At 55.2% G+C, this 20497-nt stretch overlaps 2 protein-coding genes across 2 annotated transcripts in view; one reads left to right on the top strand and one right to left on the bottom strand.

The window, feature by feature from the left end:
* The window catches only part of DCST2 (DC-STAMP domain containing 2), an 11854-nt gene extending 6960 nt beyond the window's left edge, over positions 1–4894 (bottom strand). The window contains exons 1-8 of the mRNA XM_007108895.4: positions 4627–4894; positions 4280–4450; positions 3883–3984; positions 3436–3633; positions 2818–2883; positions 2113–2326; positions 1776–1933; positions 871–1035 (exon numbers count right to left, since the gene is read on the bottom strand). Of these exons, the coding sequence (XP_007108957.2) occupies positions 871–1035; positions 1776–1933; positions 2113–2326; positions 2818–2883; positions 3436–3633; positions 3883–3984; positions 4280–4450; positions 4627–4894 (1342 nt within the window). The remainder of the gene's footprint in view (positions 1–870; positions 1036–1775; positions 1934–2112; positions 2327–2817; positions 2884–3435; positions 3634–3882; positions 3985–4279; positions 4451–4626) is intronic.
* A 24-nt stretch (positions 4895–4918) lies between these two features.
* DCST1 (DC-STAMP domain containing 1) lies at positions 4919–20445 on the top strand. Its single transcript, XM_007108894.3, is given in 17 exon segments — positions 4919–5244; positions 5246–5264; positions 5625–5750; positions 5819–5893; positions 10097–10225; positions 10573–10712; positions 11455–11671; positions 11760–11903; positions 12577–12698; positions 13023–13180; positions 15261–15360; positions 15486–15581; positions 15722–15848; positions 16234–16350; positions 16835–16977; positions 17100–17213; positions 19941–20445. Coding segments are annotated over 17 exon segments (2124 nt in total). The 5' UTR covers positions 4919–5202; the 3' UTR covers positions 20196–20445.
* The last annotated feature ends 52 nt before the right edge of the window (positions 20446–20497 follow it).

The raw sequence follows: 20497 nt of genomic DNA, 5'->3' as shown, positions 1-20497 counted from the left end.
AAAAAAAAAAAAAAAAAAAAAGAAAGAAATGAAGCATTTGCTCAGCATTGACTGTGTAGCAGGTACTGAACTAAGTGTTTTATGGATTGTTTTGGGTTTTTTTGTTTTTTTGTTTTTTGGCTGCAATGGGTCTTCGTTGCTGCGTGCAGGGCTTTCTCTAGTTGCGGCGAGCGGGGGCTACTCTTCATTGCGGTGCATGGGCTTCTCATTGCAGTGGCTTCTCTTTGTTGTGGAGCACGGGCTCTAGGCGCGCGGGCTTCAGTAGTTGTGACACACGGGCTCAGTAGTTGTGGCGCACAGGTTTAGTTGCTCCACGGCATATGGATCTTCCCGGACCAGGGCTCGAACTCATGTCCCCTGCATTGGCAGGCGGACTCTCAACCACTGTGCCACCAGGAAGTCCCATGTTCTGGGTATTTTTTTTTTAACTTTTTCTGTTGGGCCTCTGGTATACAGGATTAGATTAATTCTATTCTGTGGTTTGTGGCACACACTCAATCAAAGGTCCACCAGCCACTTAGCACATGTGGTCTCATTTACTCCTTAGAGCCACCCAGAGAGGTTGCTACCATGATAGTGCCATGGTTCAGATGAGGAAACTGAAGGTCTGGCAGGTTCAGCAAGGTTGCTCAAGGTCACCATCTGGTAAAGGACACTACTGAGATTTGAACCCAGGCCGGTCTGACTTTAGAGCTTGTGTTTTTAGCTATTCTGTTATGGTATAATCTTGAACTGGGCACAGGGGTTACCAGGCAGAGGATAGAGCTGGAGGAGTGGCAATGTCAGGGGCTGGTAAGTATGAGTGACATGGGGACATTCAGGCAATCAATCCCCCAGGACTGAGGAAGCTAAAGAGGTTCAGGCGCTCACTGCGGGCCACGATCTCCCCCTGCAGCTGGTACCGGGCCAGGTCCAGGACCCAGAAGATGGCATAGTCCAAGAAGACCAGGAAGAAAACGAGGAGGAGGTGCCGGATAAGGTGGAAGGTTGCCAGGATGTAAAAAATCTGCTCCCACTGGGACAAGAAGATGGAGCCTGGGTAGGGGAGAGCTGGTCAGGAGGATGCTTCCCAATTTTCCCACCCACCAGAACCCAGCTCCTACAGAGATCTCCCTCCTGGAGGCGGCTCCTGCCCCTGATCAAGCTGGAGCCTCTCTGCTCATCTGGAAGATGCTGAAGCTGTGAGGACCCCTGGGCAAAGGTGGGAAGCACTCTTGGTTGGCAGGGGCTCCGTGGCTAGAGGTGCAGGCCTAGTATCTCCACCTGGGCCTGGTGGCCTATTTCCAGTCTCTAGGAATCCTCCCTCCTGAGGCATCCTTGATACCCTTACCTGGCCCCCCACTTCACAGACAGCACTGCCCACCCCTGCCCAGCTGCATCACCTCCATATCAGCACAGGCACACTTCCTGCTCGCCACCCTGCCCCCCACCGAAAGCCTACCCAACTTCACTTCCCTTGCTCTGTATCCACTCCCCACCCATCCTTCCCTCTGTCCCGACGTCCAGGGCGCTCCCAGAAGCATCATCTTCCCCTTCTCTCTCTGTCTGCGTGCTCTGAGGGACCCTACTTTCCCCTTTCAGACTGAGGGCTCCCCAAAGACAGGGTCGTGTCTCCCCCCAGTTGGAAATTTCCTTCAGCTCTGGCCTGTCTCCCCTACCTCTTGTCCCGCCCTGAGCCCGGCCTGTGCACGGCACTTCTGGGCAGGGCGGTAGGGTTGGGGGGAATCCCTGGCCTCCCTTAAGGGTCCCTGTCTCCGGGTCCTCAGGGCCCTCACCCGGCTGGATGTAGTGTCTGGCCTCAGGGGCACTAAGCGGCAGCACCGTGGGCAGTCCGGCCAGGGAGCGGACGGCATCCATGCGCAGGAATCGGCTGGTGATGTAGAAGTTGTCGAAATCGTCCCAGTTCAGGTAGCGGTACCGGTAACACAGGGCTCTGGTGGGGCACACGTGAGGCCCCTCAGCACCCCCCGACCAGACCCCCCCAGGGCAGGGCACCCTCCCCCACCCCCACCCCTGCCTCCAAACTCCAGCCTCCCAGGATGCCATGGGCATGGGCTGGCCCCCCCGGCAACCCTAGCTCTCCGCCCTCACACCCGTCCTCCATCCCCTCACTGGAGGCAGAGAAGCATGAGCAGCAGAGGCGTGGTGTAGCCCATCAGAGCCAAGGCCTCTCGGACGCGGTACAGCTTCATGCTGACGACTTCGTGGAGGTCCAGAGCTACCTGGGACAGGCTCCGAGAGGCATTGAGATCCACAGAGAAGTGGTGGGTGGCTGTCATGTTGAACTCAAACTCCTGACGCACCTGGTTAATCAGCCTCCTCACGGCTGAGGTCCGCGGGTCGAGGGGAGAGGCACGCAAGGAGAGTTAGGACGGAGTGGGGCTGCACTCAGGAGGGGCCTGGTCAGCCCAGGGGTCCCACGGCTCACAGGCCAGCCGGGAACCCCCAGTGTTGGGACCTACAGTGGACTGAGGAGGGGACAAAGTCTCCACAGTCTGTGCCACTGCCGCTGCGTGCTTAGCACCAGCCTTACGTCTCCACAATGAACATCTCAATGACCTGCTGCGGGGGCAGGGGACCCTGCTTCTCTCCCCAGCTCCTGCTCTCAAGTCAGGCTTTGAGGAAGCACCTCCTCTTCCCTGGGCCCCAATTTCCTAATCTGTACGGCATGGACACTGGCCTGGGTAACCTCTTGACGTCCTTTCCTGCATTTTCATTCATGGTCTGGGAGCACTCCTGGCCTGGCACATCCTGGGATGAGGGAGGGAGGCCTCTCAGGAGCACCGCATGCAGGAGGGCCATGAGGGGATCACTCACGGGTGACGATGCTCTCGCGCAGGAAGGTTTGGATGTACCCGGGGATGATGCAGAAAACCTGGACCACTGAGAGCCGAGACCGAGTGTCAGCAGGGGCAGAGAGACACAGGCTGCCTCTCCCACCTCCAGGGACCTTGCTCTCACAGGGCCCCCTGACTTTTCACTTTTCCTGCTAGCCTCCACCCTGGCTCAAAACATTTTTGTTTGGTTGGTTTTTTTTGCGGTACGCGGGCCTCTCACTGTTGTGGCCTCTCCCGTCGCGGAGCACAGGCTCCGGACGCGCAGGCTCAGCTCAGTGGCCATGGCTCACGGGCCCAGCCGCTCCGCGGCACGTGGGATCCTCCCGGACCGGGGCACGAACCCGCGTCCCCTGCATCGGCAGGCGGACTCTCAACCACTGCGCCACCAGGGAAGCCCTCAAAACATTTTGGCTTCTCCTTATTACCCCATCCTCCACATTGGTTCCTCCCTATCTGCCTCCCCAATGCCACAAAGGGTGCATCATCCTTATTGGTCCCGTATTTATTGCACCCCATTGGGCCCCTGGGCCCACCCTCCCACCTGACCCCTACATTTGCCGGGCCCCCAATCCTGCCAGCGAGCCCCTGGCTCTCTCACCACTGGCAAGTCCACAGAGCATCAGCTTGAAGGGCATGAGCACATAACACAGGTGGTAGGCTTGTGGTATGACCTGCATGCAGCTGTCCTTGGCGTCATCGAAGACCCGAGCACACTTCAAGTAAGGGTTGCCCAGCTCCGCGTTGCACACGTCGCCAATGTGAAGGAGCCAATACCACACGTTCCGCAGGGCCCTGGCTGGGGATGGCTGCGGGGCTGGCACCCAGGAGTCCTGCAGCACCTTCTCGGGGGGTGGGTGGGGAATACCAGGACAGCACCCAGAGATGGAGAGGCTCATGGTCAGGGGCCTGGCTGTGCTATATCCAGTGGGAACTAGTCAACACCCAGGCGGTGCCCAAAAAGTCCTGGACGGGGGGTGAGGGTGCAGAGACTGGGTGAATTTTGATCCCCCCCCCCAAAAAAAAACAGACATGCTAATGTACTGACCTATGTGCTTCACGCCATCCATGATTGACCGGAAGAACTTTCGGACCCGGTCAGCCACCTCCTTGGCCTTCTGGGCAATGGCTTTAATCTTGTTCAGGGCACCTGAGAGGCGGGGGCAGGGGTACTGTCGGATCTCCTCCTCTGGGGGCTGGTTCTCACCATTGCCCTGGAGTAGGGAGTGGAGGGGGCCTGCCACTCGGGAAATGGGCAGCCTGGATGCTTGGGTCTGGGAAATAGTTCAGCTGGCAGTGGAGCAGGCCAGAGAGCGAGGGTCAGGGGTCTAACAGGGTGCTTTGAGGTTAGGGCCCAGGACCAATGGAGAGGAATGAAGCCAGAGGACTGTAGAATGTGCAGGATGAGGGGAAACTTGGGGGTCCGTGGAGACGGGCGGCCTTACTGACGAGGGGCTGCCTGGCCCTCTCCAGCACTTCGGCGGTCTGGTTCAGGGCCAGTTCTGCCCCACAGGCCACAGCCTCGCTGGCTCGGGTGAAGTTGCGCAGGGTGTTGGCACAAGGCCCTTGCAGTACCAACCCAAAGGCAGCCACCAATAGCAGTGTCCGGCCCTGCTCTGGGGAGAGAGCTCCCTCAGAACCAGGGCCCCAGCCTGGCACATGGCGGCATATACCGTACAAGTGCCTTATAGAAGCCTTGAGAGTATTTCCCTCAACCGCCCTCTCCCTCAAGATCCCTCCTGCCCCAGCCCCTGCCCCAGGGCCCACCCCTTCCACTGGGTGCCAAGCTCACTGGAGAAGGCCTGGGGCAGCAACAGGAGGACGGTGACTCGGACCTGGCTGGAGAATCCCATGCCCAGACTAAGGAAAGCGGCCAAAGTGAGGGTGCCCACCAGGCAGCCCCAGGGGCTGTGCCCTTCCACCAGCAGCTCCATGAGCCCATAGGCTGTGGCCAAGGACAAGCCCAGGATAAAGCCCCCCGTGCTGCGGACCACGGCCCGCGCCATGCTCGGCTCCTCTGCCCCCAAGGGGTGCACAGCATCCTTCATGACTTTGGGCATGGCTGCGGAGACTAAACGTTTCCCTGTCTCCAGGAGATGCCCACCAGGTTCTGTGGCTCTGAAAGGCCCTAGAATTTCTCACCGAATTCTAAGGTTCCGGAGGGCTTTTGCTGTATCTTGGAATTCTTTATCCAGTTGCAAAGGGATAGGTAGGTCTGTAATCTCCACATTTCACAGCAGAAGGATTAAAGGACACAGACACCAGACAGGCTGTGGGTGACACGGTGGAGACAGAAGCAGAACCTCTCGTCCAAGGACATCTTCGAGGAGACTTCTGGGATGAGAGAGGGTTCATCCAGAGCACACTTATGGCCATCAGACCTCATAAGAATGGAGCAAAAGGGCAAAAAAAAGAAACTACCCCACACCAGTGAGTCAGTCACCAGAGACCCCGACCCTTCCCAGTGACTCCCAGCGACTCCCAGCCCCCACTCCTCTCACCCAATCTCTCCTCCAGGACCCCAGCCCCTTCCCCCACTTTGGGATCCCTCAGCCTCCACCCCCTCATCCAGTGCCCTCCTCCGGCCTAGCCCTGTCTTCTTCTCTCGCTCATGTCTGCCCCACTTCCCCAGCGTCCCTCATCCTCCTTCAGGATCCCCCAAATTCCTGCCACCCTCATCCAGATTCCCCCAGCCTTTACCCCACTGCAAGCCCCTAATCCTAATGAACCACACCCCAGCCGGAAGAGTAGTATGTTGGCCTTGCTGGGCTAAACTCTTCGACCCTTCAGCGGTGCAGAGGTTCCTGAGCTGGGGGCTGCCCGTCTCCTGTAGCCGATTCCTGTGGCGCCAACGGGGCGAGTTTCCGGTCAGTGCTTTCCTGCTGGGGGCAGGCACCGGGGGGCTCCTGGCCATAGGTGAGTACAGAGCAGACGTCAGGGGTGGCGCCCATCTTTTGACCTTTGGCTTGACCCTGTATCCTTAGGTCTCTTTCAGCTCCTGGTGAACCCTATGAACATCTATGAAGATCAGAAGATGGTGACGTTGTACAGCTTGGTGGGTTAGTGTCGGGCTAAGGACAGGGACACAGCCCAGGCCTGGGTGCCCAGGAAGGAGTCTGCACTTGTTCCTTCTGTTCCCAAGTGTCCCTTGTAGCCTCAGCCTTGTCTTGGCCTTTGAGAGGAGGGAAGAGGCCCCCAGGCTACAGAAGAAGACACAGTCCTTGCCCACTAGAGTCTCCCCAATCTGAGGGACTCCCTATTACTCCCATGATATGGTCCAAACCCCACGACCATTCATAATCCCCATCTCTCCTGACCTCTCTGGTCTTGTTTCCTGCTGCTCCTGATAAATTCAATTCATTCACTCATTCATTCATTTAGCACTAACTGAGCACTTGCTAAGGATTCAGCAGTGGACAAGGTTGACAAGTACCCAGCACTTTTTAAAAAAAATTTTTACACTCTTAGAGCTTATAATATATATAACACATATTACATACACATACATATATTGTAATATATAGTGCATACTTGTATATATACATGTGCAGTGACAGCTACAATATAAATCTAATGATTTCTTTTTTTATGATGATTTCTTTTTTTTCTAATTGACATATAGTTGATGTACAATATTATGTTAGTTTCAGGTGTACTACACAGTGATTTGACATTTGCAGACATTATGAAATGATCACCACGATAAGTCTAGGAACCATCTGTCCTCGTACAAAGTTACTACAACATTATTGGCCATGTTCTTATTTTAATTGAAGTACAGTTAATTTACAATGTTACATTAGTTTCAGGTGTACAGCATATTGATTCAATATCTTTATAGATTATACTCCATTTAAAGTTATTATAAAATATTGGCCATATTTTGGTCAATAGGGATATTGACCAAATTCTTTATGCTATATATTATACCCCTGTGACTTATTTATTACACAGCTGGAATTTTGTACCTCTTAATTCCCTTCAACTACTTCCCCCCTCCCCAACCCCACACCCACACAACCAGCTCTTTCAGAGTTTACGTTCTCTTTCAAGTTTACATTCTAGTGGGGAGAGTTAGACAACACATGAACAAGAAATAAACAAGAGCATTTCTGATGGTGACAAGCGGTATGAAAAAAGTAAACCAGGGGGATGTGATAGAAAGGGATTGGAAGCTAACGTGAATAGTCAGGGAAGGCTTCTCAGAGAAGGTGACATTTGAATGGAGACCTCGTATCAGGAGGTGTTGGACCGCAAGAACAGAAAACCCACCTAAAAGTGGTTTAACCATAGAGGGAGTTTATCATCTCATATAACAAGTTTCAAGGTAGAGTGGTTTTGGAGTTTGGATGATTCAGCAGCTCAGTAAACCCACCAAGACCCAGCTTCCTTTTGACTTTTTTCTCTGCCATCTTTGGTCTATAGATCATTCCTCTTCGGGTCATGAAACGGCTGCAGCAAATCCAGGCATCACATCCTCATACAGGAGTGTCAAAGAGCAGAATATTCCTTCCTCATGTCTCTTATAAGAACAAAGAAAACTTCCCGGAACCCCCCAGCCAACTTCCCCCACACATCTTTGGTCAGAGCGACAGCACGTGTCCCTTCCTAACACTGTCCCAGGCAAGGGGCTCGGACGGTTCACTGAATGATCTACCTCTATGGGATCCCAACAGGAAACTACTTTTTCCCTGACCACTGTATTCCAACCTTTCTCCCACTGATGACCTCTCACACAGACCCTTAGCTTTCTGGTGATTTTAATCTAGAAGACCTAGTCCTGCTTCAGTAATTGTGACTGTTTTTAGGGTTTAAGAGGTCCAATCCAGTCTACGTCAAGATTTCAATCTCACGTCCATTCTCAAACATCTTCCCTCCTTACTGCCCCCTTGCCCCGCAGCTCAGGCCTGATCGCTGGCGTGAGGTCCCGCGGTGGAGAAGGGGGCATGGCCTGCTCACTCACTGTTTTTCTCCACTTCCTTCCCCTTCTGGCTCTTCTGATGTCAGAAAGGGGATTAGAAGAATTAGAGGAAAAGGGACAAAAGTCTGAAGTCATCGATACTGTTTGAATTCCACCGCCTCTGTGCGGCGAGTGCTCACATCCTGGCTGTCTCAGGGGGCCCATTCATGGTCCCGCTGGAGGCTCTGTGTGGACCGCACAGTGCCCAGTTTCCTGCTGAGGGCAGAGTTCTCTTTGACTGACTTCGAATGAAGCTCCCTGTAGCTCCTACAGGCCACCTGCAGCCTCTTACTTTTGGATGCCTCCACCCAAGCAGGCAGAGGGTCCCCATCCCAGAGGGATGGCTTGAGGCCTGCTGCCCTCCACACATCTGCTTTTCCCAGAGGAAATGCACACATCCTTGCCCTGCCAAACTGGGAAAGCAGAGCCCCTTGCAACTGCCCTCTCCCCTGTCATGATGAGAAGCAAGTACCACTCTCCATGTTCATGTTTCCCTGACACTCCCGGGAGGCCCTGCTGAGCACGTCCGTGAACTCTCCTCCCTCTCTGTGCTCCGGTGACAGCCCTGGGGTGGCCCTGCCAGGCTCTGCAGCTCAGCGGGCATCCAGCTGGGAGGGATGAGCCGGGTTCCCCTTCTTGCAGCACCAGCTTCAGAAGGGTTCTCTTGGAGTCTGTCACTGGGCATGAGGAAGTGAACACCCATCCTCTCCTCAGACTCTCCTCCCATGTCTGCCTACTCTAACCACTTCTCTCTATGTCCAGAAAACTCAGATATCTGGTCTTGTTTTTGTATAGACTGGTTGGGGTAGAGGCGTGAAAAACCAGTTTTGCTCTTTTGGTAAAGGCCAGACTGGGATCAGTAAGCTCCATGGAGCTCCCTTGAGAATGTAGAGCAACGCTTGGTCAGCAATCATCCTCAGAATGTAGGACAACTATTTGTCCACTATCGTCCTCAGCTTGAGTCTTGGCCAAAAGGCCAAAAGGCTGGTGGAGCCGGCCAGGTGAAGACTAGGAGGACGAGTGCTCCTGGCAGGGCGAACAGTGAGGGCAAAGACCTGAGAGGAGGAATGAGCTTGGCAAGTTCTAGGAACAGCAATAGGCCAGCGTGGGCGGACATGGTGGGCGAAGGGCTGAGTAGCATGAGATCACTTCAGAAGGTAGGCAGGGGCCAGATCACGAGAGTCGGTAGACCGTGTTAGGAGAGTCTGGATTTGTTCCCAAGTGAGATGGAAAGTCATTGCATGGTTTCAAGCGGAAAAGGGACATGATCGGATTTACATTTTTACAGGATCCCTCTGGCTGCCTTGTGAAAATTGAAGTTTAGGTTAGCAAAAGAGGAAGTAGGGGACTAGTTAGTCCCAGTGAGAGACGCTGGGGGCCCTACGAGGGCAGTGCAGATGGAGGGAAGAGTCAGGACTTGGGATTTGCTTTGGCGATCCTTGGGAGAACACTCTATCCACACAGGAAATCTTCTAGGTTCCCTGACCAGTTTATGCTGTTCCTTTGGCCTAGAATGCCTAACAACACTTACTCATCTTCCAGGCCCAGCTGACACATCACCTCCTTTGTCCAGCCTTCCCAGCCCCACCCGCCCCCGCAGAAATACCCGTTCCCTCCTTGGCTCCCACAGCTCTTTATAAGCACCTCCCTGTGCACTTAGCACTTGGTGTTGCAGTCATTTGTTTACCCGTCTGTCTCTCTCCCTGGATTATGAGCTTCAAGGAGCTCACTGTCTCCCTGCAGAGACCACAGGGAGACACATGTGAAACTGCTAAAACATACCGGGAGGTACACGATTAAGGGCTAAAATTAGGGACCGAGATGGTGAGTGCTGTAGGTGTCAGAGCACGGGGAATATTGAGGTGGCTGTGACCTCTCTTCTGACTGCTCTGAGCACGAGTGCCTGTTTCCAGAATTTTTCTCTTGCTCTCTCTGCTCCCTCAGTACCTAGGGTTACTGTGAATCCAGCCTGGAAAAGGGAAGTGTTGGCCCCCTTCCCTAACACAAACCCACACACTCATACACGCACCAAGTCAATCACCAACCGTGGCTTTTCAATCTCTAGCCATCTCTCCAAGCCCTTCCACAGGCTGCCACACAGTCGAACTCTGTAAATGGCTCTCCAATGAATGAATGCATGAGTGGCCTAGAAGGCCTATCAGAGTCAGTGTAAATGGGACAAGGGCAGTACGGTGATGGTTCTAGAAGGGAGTTGGGGTGGCGGGGGGTGGGGTGCGTGCTCTGCTAAACCTGGTGGTTTAGTGTCCTGACTGCCTCGCCACCTCCTGGGCTCTCCTGACAGGCTTGGGGGCCATAGGCTGGGGGACCTCCCCTCACATCCGCTGCGCCAGCCTCCTGCTAGTACCCAAGATGCTGGGCAAGGAGGGCCGGCTCTTTGTGCTGGGATACGCCTTGGCTGCCATCTATGAGGGTGAGTGTGTGCCCCTGGGTACCAGTTAGTGACACTGAAGCAGTGACCCTGGGTGGGCCATCCATTGAGAGCCAGGGCTGGTGAAGGAGAAAGAGTGGGGGGTCTAATCCCAGCTGTTCCTACTTGCTGTGTGTCCCTGAGAGAGCTCCTCCACATCTCTGGGCCACCTTAGTTTACACAGAGAAAAAAATCAGGGGTTGAATGAGATGACCTCTCACCAGCTTCTGAGCCCCATCAGTGTACAGTTCTAGAAGGTGGTCACTGCCCGCAGAGCAGGAGCTGGGGATGGGCTGAAGAAAGTTAATTGGCTCTAGAGGGAGATAATCTACCAGGGCATCTTCCCCCAGGACCAGTGGCCAACCTGCGGCACAACCTCAATGAGGTGATAGCATCGCTCGGCTGCACTGTGGAGCTGCAGATCAACAACACCCGCTCGGCCTGGCGTGTCTCCACAGCCCCCCTGCGGGCAGTGTTCAAGGACCTGCTGGTCAGGACCCTACACAGGCAGGGCCTAGGGGTCCCTCTCCCCGCAGGGCCTAGATGACCTGAGCTGGGATCCTGGACTTACAGTTTCCCAATGGGGGCGGTACTGGCATTTTTTGGCAGAACTGTTCCCAAACATTGCAGGATGTGCCCCGGTCCCTGGACACTCAATGCCAGGAGAGCCCCCGCCCCCAGCCACCGGGACACACCACACACACACACTTCCAAACACCTGAGTAGGTGGTACTCTGCGCAGATGAGCTAGAATGTCAGGAAACTGGGGGCCCTGGCCTTGGGGAGTTTGGATACTTTGAGGATCAGGGGATGAGGGAATTGGGTACTGGAGATTAGACGAATTGGAAAGTTGAGGAGTTGGGGAGAGAAGGGCTGAGGGGCTTGGGAGTCGGGGACACTGAGATGGCACAGTCGCCTGAGAGGTTAGTGATGAGGGGTGAAGTCCAAGGACCCGGGGAACCCTTCCTTGACTAAGGAGGACCTGGGATGGGAGGCCTCGGGAGGAGCTGGGAGCCTGGGACGTAAGCGGAGCAGAGGCACCTGGGGAGGAGAGAGGGCTCCCAAGCACTCCGAACAGTGGACTGTTTGAGGCGAGAGGCCATCTCTGGGCCTAGGCTCCCTATAGGCTCGAGGTAAGAGCCCAGAGCTTGGCTAACAGGGGAAGAACAGGCTGTCCGGCAGCAGAAGCTCTAAGCTCGCATGCCTGACCCCTTTCCTCCCTCCGACCCCAGAGCAGCAAAGAGTCATTGAAAGCCAAGACTCAGAACATCACCAACTCCTTTGAGGAACTGGATGCCCAGGTGAACAGTGAGAGTGGATACGCGCCCGAGGATGCCGAGGGCTCGGAGGAGACAGCCCCAGGCAGAGAGACCCTCCGCGCCTCAGCCTTCAGACACCGCCTCTCTACACAGAAGATGTATGAGCTGAAGACCAAGCTGCGTTGCTCCCGTGAGGGGGATCCCTGGGCGGGGAAGGGCGGGGAGGGCTGCCGGGTCAGGGTGTGGGGACCTCAGACCCCCATTGCCCCTTCCCGCAGATGTGGTGAACAAGGCCATGATAACCTGCCGCCGCTGGTTTGACCAAAAGCACAGAGAGTGCATTCGACGCATCTGGGTCCCACTGCTCAACCACCTGCTCTGCCTGCCCATGAAGTTCAAGTTCTTCTGTGGCATTGTCAAGGGTCAGCATAGTGGCAGGAGGGTGGGGAGCACCAGGGCTAGAGATCTGAGTCCTTGGGGACCACTGGGTAGGTGTAGGGCAGGAAGGCCTTCAGGAGGGGAGGCTTTCGGCTCTGAGGACACAGCATCCTCAGGGTCCAGCCCTTCCAACTGACCAGTTTTCTGACTCAGGTGAGTTTACAGCCAGGCTCTCAGCTTCGTCTCTTCATCTGAAAGGTGGGCATGATAGTACTCATGCCATTAGGGGGTTTTGAGGATTTAAGGGGATAATACATGTAAAGCAGGTAACAGAGCTGGCCCACAGAGGAATCGCTCTATTAAGTATTGGCTATCATAATTAGTGTTTGGTATGGTTATAGACAGGTGAAAAAAATGGGGGAAAGAATTCAAGGAGAGTGAAGAGGGGAAAGACCCAGGGCGGTAGAAAGTCATGGGCAGGGACTTTCAGTGGTTAGGGCTCCGCACTCCCACCGACGAGGACCCAGGTTCGATCCCTGGTCGGAGAACTAAGATTCCACAAGCCACAGAGCGCAGGAAAAAAAAAAAAGAAAGAAAGAAAGAAAGAAAGTAAGTCATGGGCAGAGAGACAAAAGAGCACCATGAAGAGAATCACGGGAAGGGAGGACTGGAGGCCAGGCCCAGGGAGGCCCCTAACCTGGCCCCCCTGTCCGCCAGTGATGGAAGTTTGGTGCCGTAGTCGCATCCCGGTGGAAGGCAACTTTGGGCAGACCTATGACTCCCTTAACCAGTCTATTCACAGCCTGGAGGGGGAATTTTCAGCCACTATTAACCTCAAGGTAGGAGAGGGGCAATGTGAGGGAGGGGGGAGATAGAGAATGGGAGAAGGGCACGGGAGGGAGGCGGCTGGCTGTGAGGGAGGGTGCCGAGCCCGCGGCATGCAGGGGCCTGACTCTGGGTGGGTGGTCGGCCAGGTGTGAGGAGGTGTCAGCTCGTACAGGTGCAAGACTGTGTCAAGGAGGGCCACGAACAGAGGGCAGCGGCAACTCCTAAAGGTCCTGGGAAGAGCCGGCGACAGGAGTGGGGCATCAGGGGAGAGAAGCCACAGAGAGGCTGGGAGGCTGGGTCTGGGCCTCTGAGTCGGCACCCGGGCCGTCCACCAGGAAGAGAAGCGGGCTGGCGTGCTGGGCCTCAACGTGAGCTGGGAACACGTGAGCACCGAGGTGCGGGACTACGTGAGACGCCAGGAAGCCCAGCTCGAGTGGGTCCTGGGGCTGCTGCACGCGCTGTTCTCCTGCACCTTCCTGCTCGTCCTCCACGCGTGAGTCCTGAACCTCCACCCAGATGCCCCTTCCTCCGCTCTGGTTTGGAGTCCTGCCCTGAGGGAGGCCCTAAGAACGGAGCTGCAGGGCCCTCCTCCGACTCTGAATGTGAACGTTCCTGTGCCTTTAACTTTGCCTTTTTATAAAGCTGGGATCGCTGTTTAGCCAAAGGTAAAGGAAACGTGGACATTTTGTCAGAAGAAACGTTACCCGTGTTCCCACCACCTTAAAAGGGCGACCGTCTTCATTTATCTACCTCCTTCCGGCCTTTATCCCAACGCTGACTTTTTTTTTTTTTTTCCACTTTTAGCTTTGACTTTTGATTTTTTTTTCTTGCCCTTCATATTCCCCTTGGCTCTGACTTTGTGCCATTTTTATCGTCCAACTCTGCTTTCATTTTCTCCTGCCTGCTGCGTTGGCTGCTACTTTCCCTCCATTTGGACCGAAGTTCTCAACCCCACCCAGCCTGGCGTCCAGCTGGGCTGCCCTGAGCCTCACTCGGCTTCCCTGCTGACCTCTGGACCCTCTATTTCCTGTCTCCACCCCCAAGTGCCTGAGAGGGGCAGGGACTGGGCAAGGGCGGCCACAGGGGCGCCTGCTCTGTCTGCCCCCGTTTGTGGGGCTTAGAGTGACTGCAGGTGAGTGGTTATGTGTGTGCCCAGGGCCCTGTGGGAGGACAAAGATCAATGAGCCATCTTCCTGCCTTCAAGAAGCTCAGGGTCTAGGGGAGGCAGGCGAGGCATCCACAAAACAGAGATGGTTCAAGGGCTGTACTATGGACTGGCTCTCGGGACTGGTATGGGAGCTGAGGAGGGGCCCCTGCAAGGGCCATAACTGGGAGTCAAAAGGCTGCAGATGGGGAGCTACGGTCAAGAAGAGGAAAGGTGTTCTCTTGGACCAGGAATCTGGCATTTGTGGGATGTGGAAGGCAGAGGCTGGGGTTGAGGACTGGGCTGAATTGGGCAGGGCCAGAACAGTCTGGAAATCCCTGCAGGAGGGCCCTGAACTGCCCCCCAGTTGCAAGGTTGCAGGGTGGACTGGAACAGCCTGGAGGCAGGGAGGCCAAGGTGGGTCAGAGATTAGAGAGCCTGAGTGGAGTGGGGTGTGGCAGGAAGTTGGCCTGAGATGGAGGGAGGTAGAGGGAAGGTGCAGCAGGTCTCAGAGCCAGCTTGGGGAGGGAAGGAAGGAGGCACAGAGTCAAAAGCCACTTCCAGGTTTTCAACCTGGGTGAGGTCACTCACTGAAGGGGCTGAGCTGGCTGAGGGGTGGAGACCAGACTCAGGAGGCCCAGGCCCAACAGCGCTAGGTCTCTCCACAAGGGGGCGCCCACAGTCTTTCTTTGCATTTATAGTTACTTCTAAAGGCAAAGATGTGGATTTTTACAGGGTCCCAGAACCAACAGCATTGGAACTTATGTTTCACAGTTTACAGAGCTTACTTAATGTACTTATACAGTTTTAAACACATTTCCAACAATTAACATTTTTTCCTCAGGAAACTGAATCACTATGTGGGACTTTGGGAGATACACAGAGGAGAATTACATTTGCACGGGCACACACACGCACACACGGAAAACATCGCCGTACTCAAGGGTGTGTCAGAGGAGAAGGGAAATGATGCTTGAGACGAGTTTTGCTTGAAGTGACCTCCGGGAGATGTTTTGAGGGCTCGGCCAAGAGGCAGGGACTTGAGAGGTGAACGTGGGAGTCAATGGATCAGGTGGTTTCTGCAGCCTCGAGGGGTTTCCTTGTCTCCATTCCTTTGCTCCTGCTGTTTCTTCTGCTTGATATTCATCCTGAAAGTTTCATGCCTGGGAAACCTTCCCCTACCTCCCAGGCACACGCATGCACTTACACGACGCTCCCTCCCCTCCTCACCTCTGTTATGTCTCATCAGTGTGTCTGTGCATGTCTTTCACTGGACCGTGGACCGCTGGAGAGCAGGGCAGAGCCTTCTTCTCCTAGGACGCAGATGGTGCTCAGTGCATGCTGGGTGGCCAGCTGACACTGTGCGCCAGGGAAGCCCATGGTCGGGGGTGGGTGAACCTGGAGGCAATGGAGACACCCTTGTCCACAGGTGCTTCTCCTATATGGACAGCTATAACGGGGACATCCGCTTCGACAACATCTACATCAGCACCTACTTCTGTCAGATCGATGAACGCAGGAAGAAGCTGGTGAGTGGGCGCAGCCCCGCCCAAGGGTGCCCTGCGCTGCGCCCTGTGTGGCTTCACGCTCCAGGAGGGCAGAGGGGAAAGGGAGAGGGCGCCCAGCGCTCTCACCGTGTGGACCTTTTTTCCAGGGCAAGCAGACTCTGCTGCCGCTCCGCAGAGCTGAGAAGAAAACCGTCATCTTCCCCTGGGACCCCGCTATCCAGGCCTCAGAAATGAGAAATGTGGTGAGGATGGCACGGAGGGCAGGTCCCTGGATCCTACTAGAGGCGGGGATCTGCATGGGGGGAGGGCAAAGGCGTCACAGGGGACTCCATGCCAGGGCCAAAGGCGCTGCCCTGTTCTGCCCCTCCTGCTCCCTGGGCAGGTAAGGGAGCTCATGGAGACACTGCCCGTGGTGCTGCTGCTACTACTGCTGTGTGGCCTGGACTGGGCTCTCTACTCCATCTTCGACACCATCCGCCACCACTCCTTCGTGCAGTACTCCTTCCGCAGTGAGCCCAGTCCCGACTCCAGGCTCCAGGCCCAAGAGACACCCCCCTGGAGAACTCCCACCCTTGTGCAGCCACCCCTCCCCAATTCTTCCAGTTTCGTCACCTCCTTCTGCATCTCGGCCCCTCCCTGTCCTCCTTAGGGTCAAATATCAGCCCTGCAACCTGACAGCTATCACTGGGGGCCTCTGTTTCCACCCCCCTTTATAACTACCAAAAGGAGGAGTTAGTAGTCAGTGACGGGATGGAAAGTCCCGTGCAGCTGAGAAGTATTTGTATGCCTTGACCTCTCCCCTACGTCCAGTCCCCAACCTGCCCCATCCCCTTAACCCCAACTCTTTCCTGACTCCCCGCCCCACACACACCGCGTCCCCTATCCTGGCTTCAGGCAGTCATAAACTGGAGGTGAAAGTCGGGGGAGACTCCATGCTTGCCCGGCTTCTTCGGAATACCATCGGGGCCCTGAACACCTCCTCGGAGACGGTGGTGGAATCCAACAACATGCGTGAGTGATGCTGAAAGTTTGGATCAGAGGAATTGAGGGCTGGGAGGGCCAGGGTCTCTCCAAGACAAAGAGTTGGGGGACTGGGCCTTGGCTGTGGCGAGATGGGGGTTGGCGTGCTTGCATTGGAGAAATTAAACTAGGGAACATCAGGTCAGGCTTGAAGAGTTGGAGGATGACAGACTTGGGTCAGAGGAGTCTGAGGCCTGGGGCTTTGGGGCCAGATGGTCCCAGCCCTCTGGAGCAGTGCTGTTCAACAGAACTTTCTGCCGTGATGGAAAATTTCTACATCTGTGCCAAGTTGAGCAAATAGCTTCATGGGCCTAGTGGCTATAATACCGACAACACAGCTCTGCAGGGTGAGGGGCAGGCAGGAGGAGAACAGGGTAATCAGAGATTTAACCCACACCCCACTGGCATGGGGAATTCAACCCAGAGCCGCGGCCGGTCCTGGCCAGACCCCTGACAGGCCTGCCTCCTCTGCCAGCCTGCCTGCCCCAGCCCGTGCCCCTGAGTACCAGGGCCTATTTGAGGGCTGCACTACCAAGCAGCCTGCTAGTGTGTCTCTGCCTGCTCCAAGCTTTCGGCTACCGGCTCCGGAGGGTCATCGTAGCCTTCTACTTCCCCAAGGTGCGCCTCGCCCCGCCCTCTCCACCCCTGCATGCACCCACACACAAGCCTGAGCCCAGCTCCGCCACAAGCCCCATCTTTGGGGAATGTCTTCCTCCTCTGTACTGTCTCCCTGGCCCCAGCGTGAGAAGAAGCGGATCCTTTTCCTCTACAACGAGCTCCTGAGGAAGAGAGCAGCCTTCACCCAACTGAGGAGGGCCACCATCGTGAGGCGGGCGCGAGAGCAGAGGGCTTCCGTAAGTCCAGGCCTGTGCCCCTGGCTGGGTCTGAGAACTGAGGGGGAGGGGCATCTCCCCTCAGTCCACCCAGCCCCCACCAAGGCCCCAGGTCTACTGATGCTCAGTGAGTTCTGATGGGATGCATGCCAAGGGCCCTGGTCATTCAGCTCCTGGAGGTCAAGGCTGTGTCCATCTCTGTGCCCCAGGATTCAGCCCAGCGTGAGATCCTAAGTGGACCATTGGGAAGCAGGCAGAAAAGGGGAATCAGATTTGATACCATCAGGTCAAAGGAGAGCAAGAGGGTTCATCAGAAACGAGGGACCCAAGGCAAAGCCACAAGTTCTTCTGAGAGGGCTTCAGACCAGAACCTCAGTGCAGTTCCATAGGTGGGTGGGGTGGGAGATTGGTGGATGAGGGGAAGCAGGTGGGCTGGGGGTCAGGAAGGCTTCATGAAGGGGCCATGCGGTGTACAGAAAGAGCACACCGTCAGAAGAACCAGGCTCCAGTCCACACTCCCTCATTAAGCTGTGTGACCTTGGCCATGGTCTTCACTGGACCTCAGTTTTTCCTCTGAAGAATGGGGAGTTTGGACAGATCTGTAAGGCCTGCTCACTAGAGATCAGTAATAGAGTGGTGGTCAGGTGTGGGGCTCTGGTGCCAGAGAGCCTGGGTTTGAATCCTGGCTCCTCTCCTTATTACTATGACAATTGTGTGATCTTGAACACACTTAAATGCTGAGTCTTGGTTTTTCCCTTCTGTAAAATGGAGTTAATTACTCCATCTAGTTGTAGTAAGGATTAAATGAGTTTCACTGTCACGGTGCAGGCACATAGCAAGTTCTATACGCGTGTTAGTTGTCACTGTGTGATCCTAGGCAAGTGATCATCTCTCCAAGCATCAGTTTTCTTGCCTGAAAAAGAGATGATAACAACAATATCTGCCTTACATGGTTATTGTTTGAATTGAGTTAATTTACTTACAGTTTCTTGGTACAGTGCCCAATAGTATTTAAAAAGCCAGTGGCAGTCACTCTTATTTAATCAGCCCTAACAAAGCTCATGAAAGTGAGAGACTGGGGCTTCCCTGGTGGCGCAGTGGTTGAGAGTCCGCCTGCCGATGCAGGGGATACGGGTTCGTGCCCCAGTCCGGGAAGATCCCACATGCCGTGGCGCGGCTGGGCCCGTGAGCCATGGCCGCTGAGCCTGCGCGTCCGCAGCCACAGCCTGTGCTCCACAACGGGAGAGGCCACACAGTGAGAGGCCCGTGTAACGCAAAAAAAAAAAAAAAAAAAAAAAAGTGAGAGACTGTGTTTGCTTAACTTTTTCCTCCAGTGCCTAGATCCCCCAACTCCCATGACACACAGTAGAGGCTGAATGAATGTCTGATGAAAAAAATGAACATACTACAGGAGGAGGTGAGCTCCATGTCCTTCTATTCCACCATCTTGATCCAGCCTCCTAAGAAACTCACTGAAAATGAACATACTATGATTCCATGACCAGATCATGGAGTTAACTGGATTTTGATGGGTAGATGGAAATGTGAAGGGCATTCATTCCAAGCTAAGGGAACAGAATGTGCAAAGACTCAGAGTACAAAGGGAATGCCAAGTGCCAGAGCTAGTCTAAGGAGAAACTGGCACAGAAGATGCAAAGTTCAGGGAGGGATAAGTTGGAGCAGAGGCTAGAAAGAGACCAGACTGTGGAAGGCTCAGAAGGCCAAGCCCAGGAGTTCTGCCTTTGTTTGGCAGGCAGTGGAGCCCCTGGAGTTTCTTTCTTTCTTTTTTTAAAAAGGTTTATTTATTTATTTGGCTGCGCCGGGTCTTAGTTGAGGCACACAGGATCTTCGTTGCAGCATGCAGGATCTTTAGTTGAGGCATTTGGGATCTAATTCCCTGACCAGGGATTGAACCTGGGCCCCCTGCGTTGGGAGCACGGAGTCTTAGCCACTGGACCACCAGGGAAGTCCCAACCCCTGGAGTTCCTTTTTTTTAAATATTTATTTATTTATTTGGCTGCGCCGGGTCTTAGTTGCGGCACGCAGAATCTCCATTGCTGCCTGCGGGATTTTCTTTGCGGCATGCGGGATCTTTTAGTTGCGGCACGCAGGCTCTTAGTTGTGGCATGTGGGATCTAGTTCCCTGACAAGAGATCAAACCTGGGCCCCCTGTGTCAGAGGCGCGGAGTCTTAACCACTGGACCACCAGGGAAGTCCCCCCCGGGAGTTTCTTGAGCAAAGAGCATCTGGTAAGGTGGCCTGAGAATTCCTGGCAATTGTGCGGAGAGAGGGTGGGAGAGGGAGGGAGCATAATGAGCCAGGCTTGTGATTTGGAATCAGGGTACCTGCGTCCAGGCAGGTTTGATTGTTCAGTCTGTGCCTTTGGGAAAGTCACTTAACATTTATGAGATTCATCTTTCTCATCTGTAAAGTGAGGGGGAACACAATAGTGATAGTCTTATCTGCCCTACTCACTTCTCAGCCCCACGGTGAGAATCAAATAAGGCGATTTATGGTAACGTGATGATGGTAGTTGCTGTTACTGGCTGGGAGAGAATCGAGGCTTCATCCTCCCACTCTCCATCACGGAGTGAGGGAGGCTCTCTAGGACCCACTTGCATAGCACCCTCGCCCTCCAGGGGTCTTCTTTGCCCAATCCAGCTTCCTCCAACATGTGGGCATAGTCAGGCCTTGAGACTTGAGACAAGAAGCGCTAACAGGCTCTAAACCCCCCTTGCCTCCCAACAGCGCCGCCACCTGGCGGACATCCTGCACCGCCGCTGCCTGCCCCTCTTGCGCCCCTGGCTGCGCAGGCGATGCGTGGTGTGCCAGGCACCCGAGACGCCCGAGTCCTACGTGTGCCCTACGCCGGATTGCGAGGCGGTGTACTGCCGGTCGTGCTGGAACGACATGCGGCAGCGGTGCCCGGTCTGCACACCCCGCGAGGAGCTCTCCTCCTCCGCCTACAGCGACAGCAACGACGATGCTACCTACGCGGAGTGAAGGGGCGTCCTGCTGGCTCTCCCACCCGCTCCTTCCTGTTTAATAAAATGCTTTGTAGACGCCTGCTGCCCGCGCTTCGCAGGGGTCCGGTACGGGAGGGTGAGCCGGGAAATCGGGAGAACTGGCCCGCCTGATACGACAGAGCGCGGCGGCTGACTTGAGGCCAGAGGGCAGTGAAGCTGCTAGGAAGGCGTCGGGACCCAGGGCCGGGTGGAGGCGCGACTCCCAAGGCGGTCGGACCGGGCCTCGGCTCCTATTTCGCACAGTAGCCGGGAAGCCGCTGTGCAGATCAGCGCTGGCCG

The sequence above is a fragment of the Physeter macrocephalus genome, unplaced genomic scaffold (genome assembly GCF_002837175.3).
Source record: "Physeter macrocephalus isolate SW-GA unplaced genomic scaffold, ASM283717v5 random_166, whole genome shotgun sequence".
NCBI classification, from domain to species: domain Eukaryota; kingdom Metazoa; phylum Chordata; class Mammalia; order Artiodactyla; family Physeteridae; genus Physeter; species Physeter macrocephalus.
This window is presented reverse-complemented; position numbering and strand designations above follow the sequence as displayed.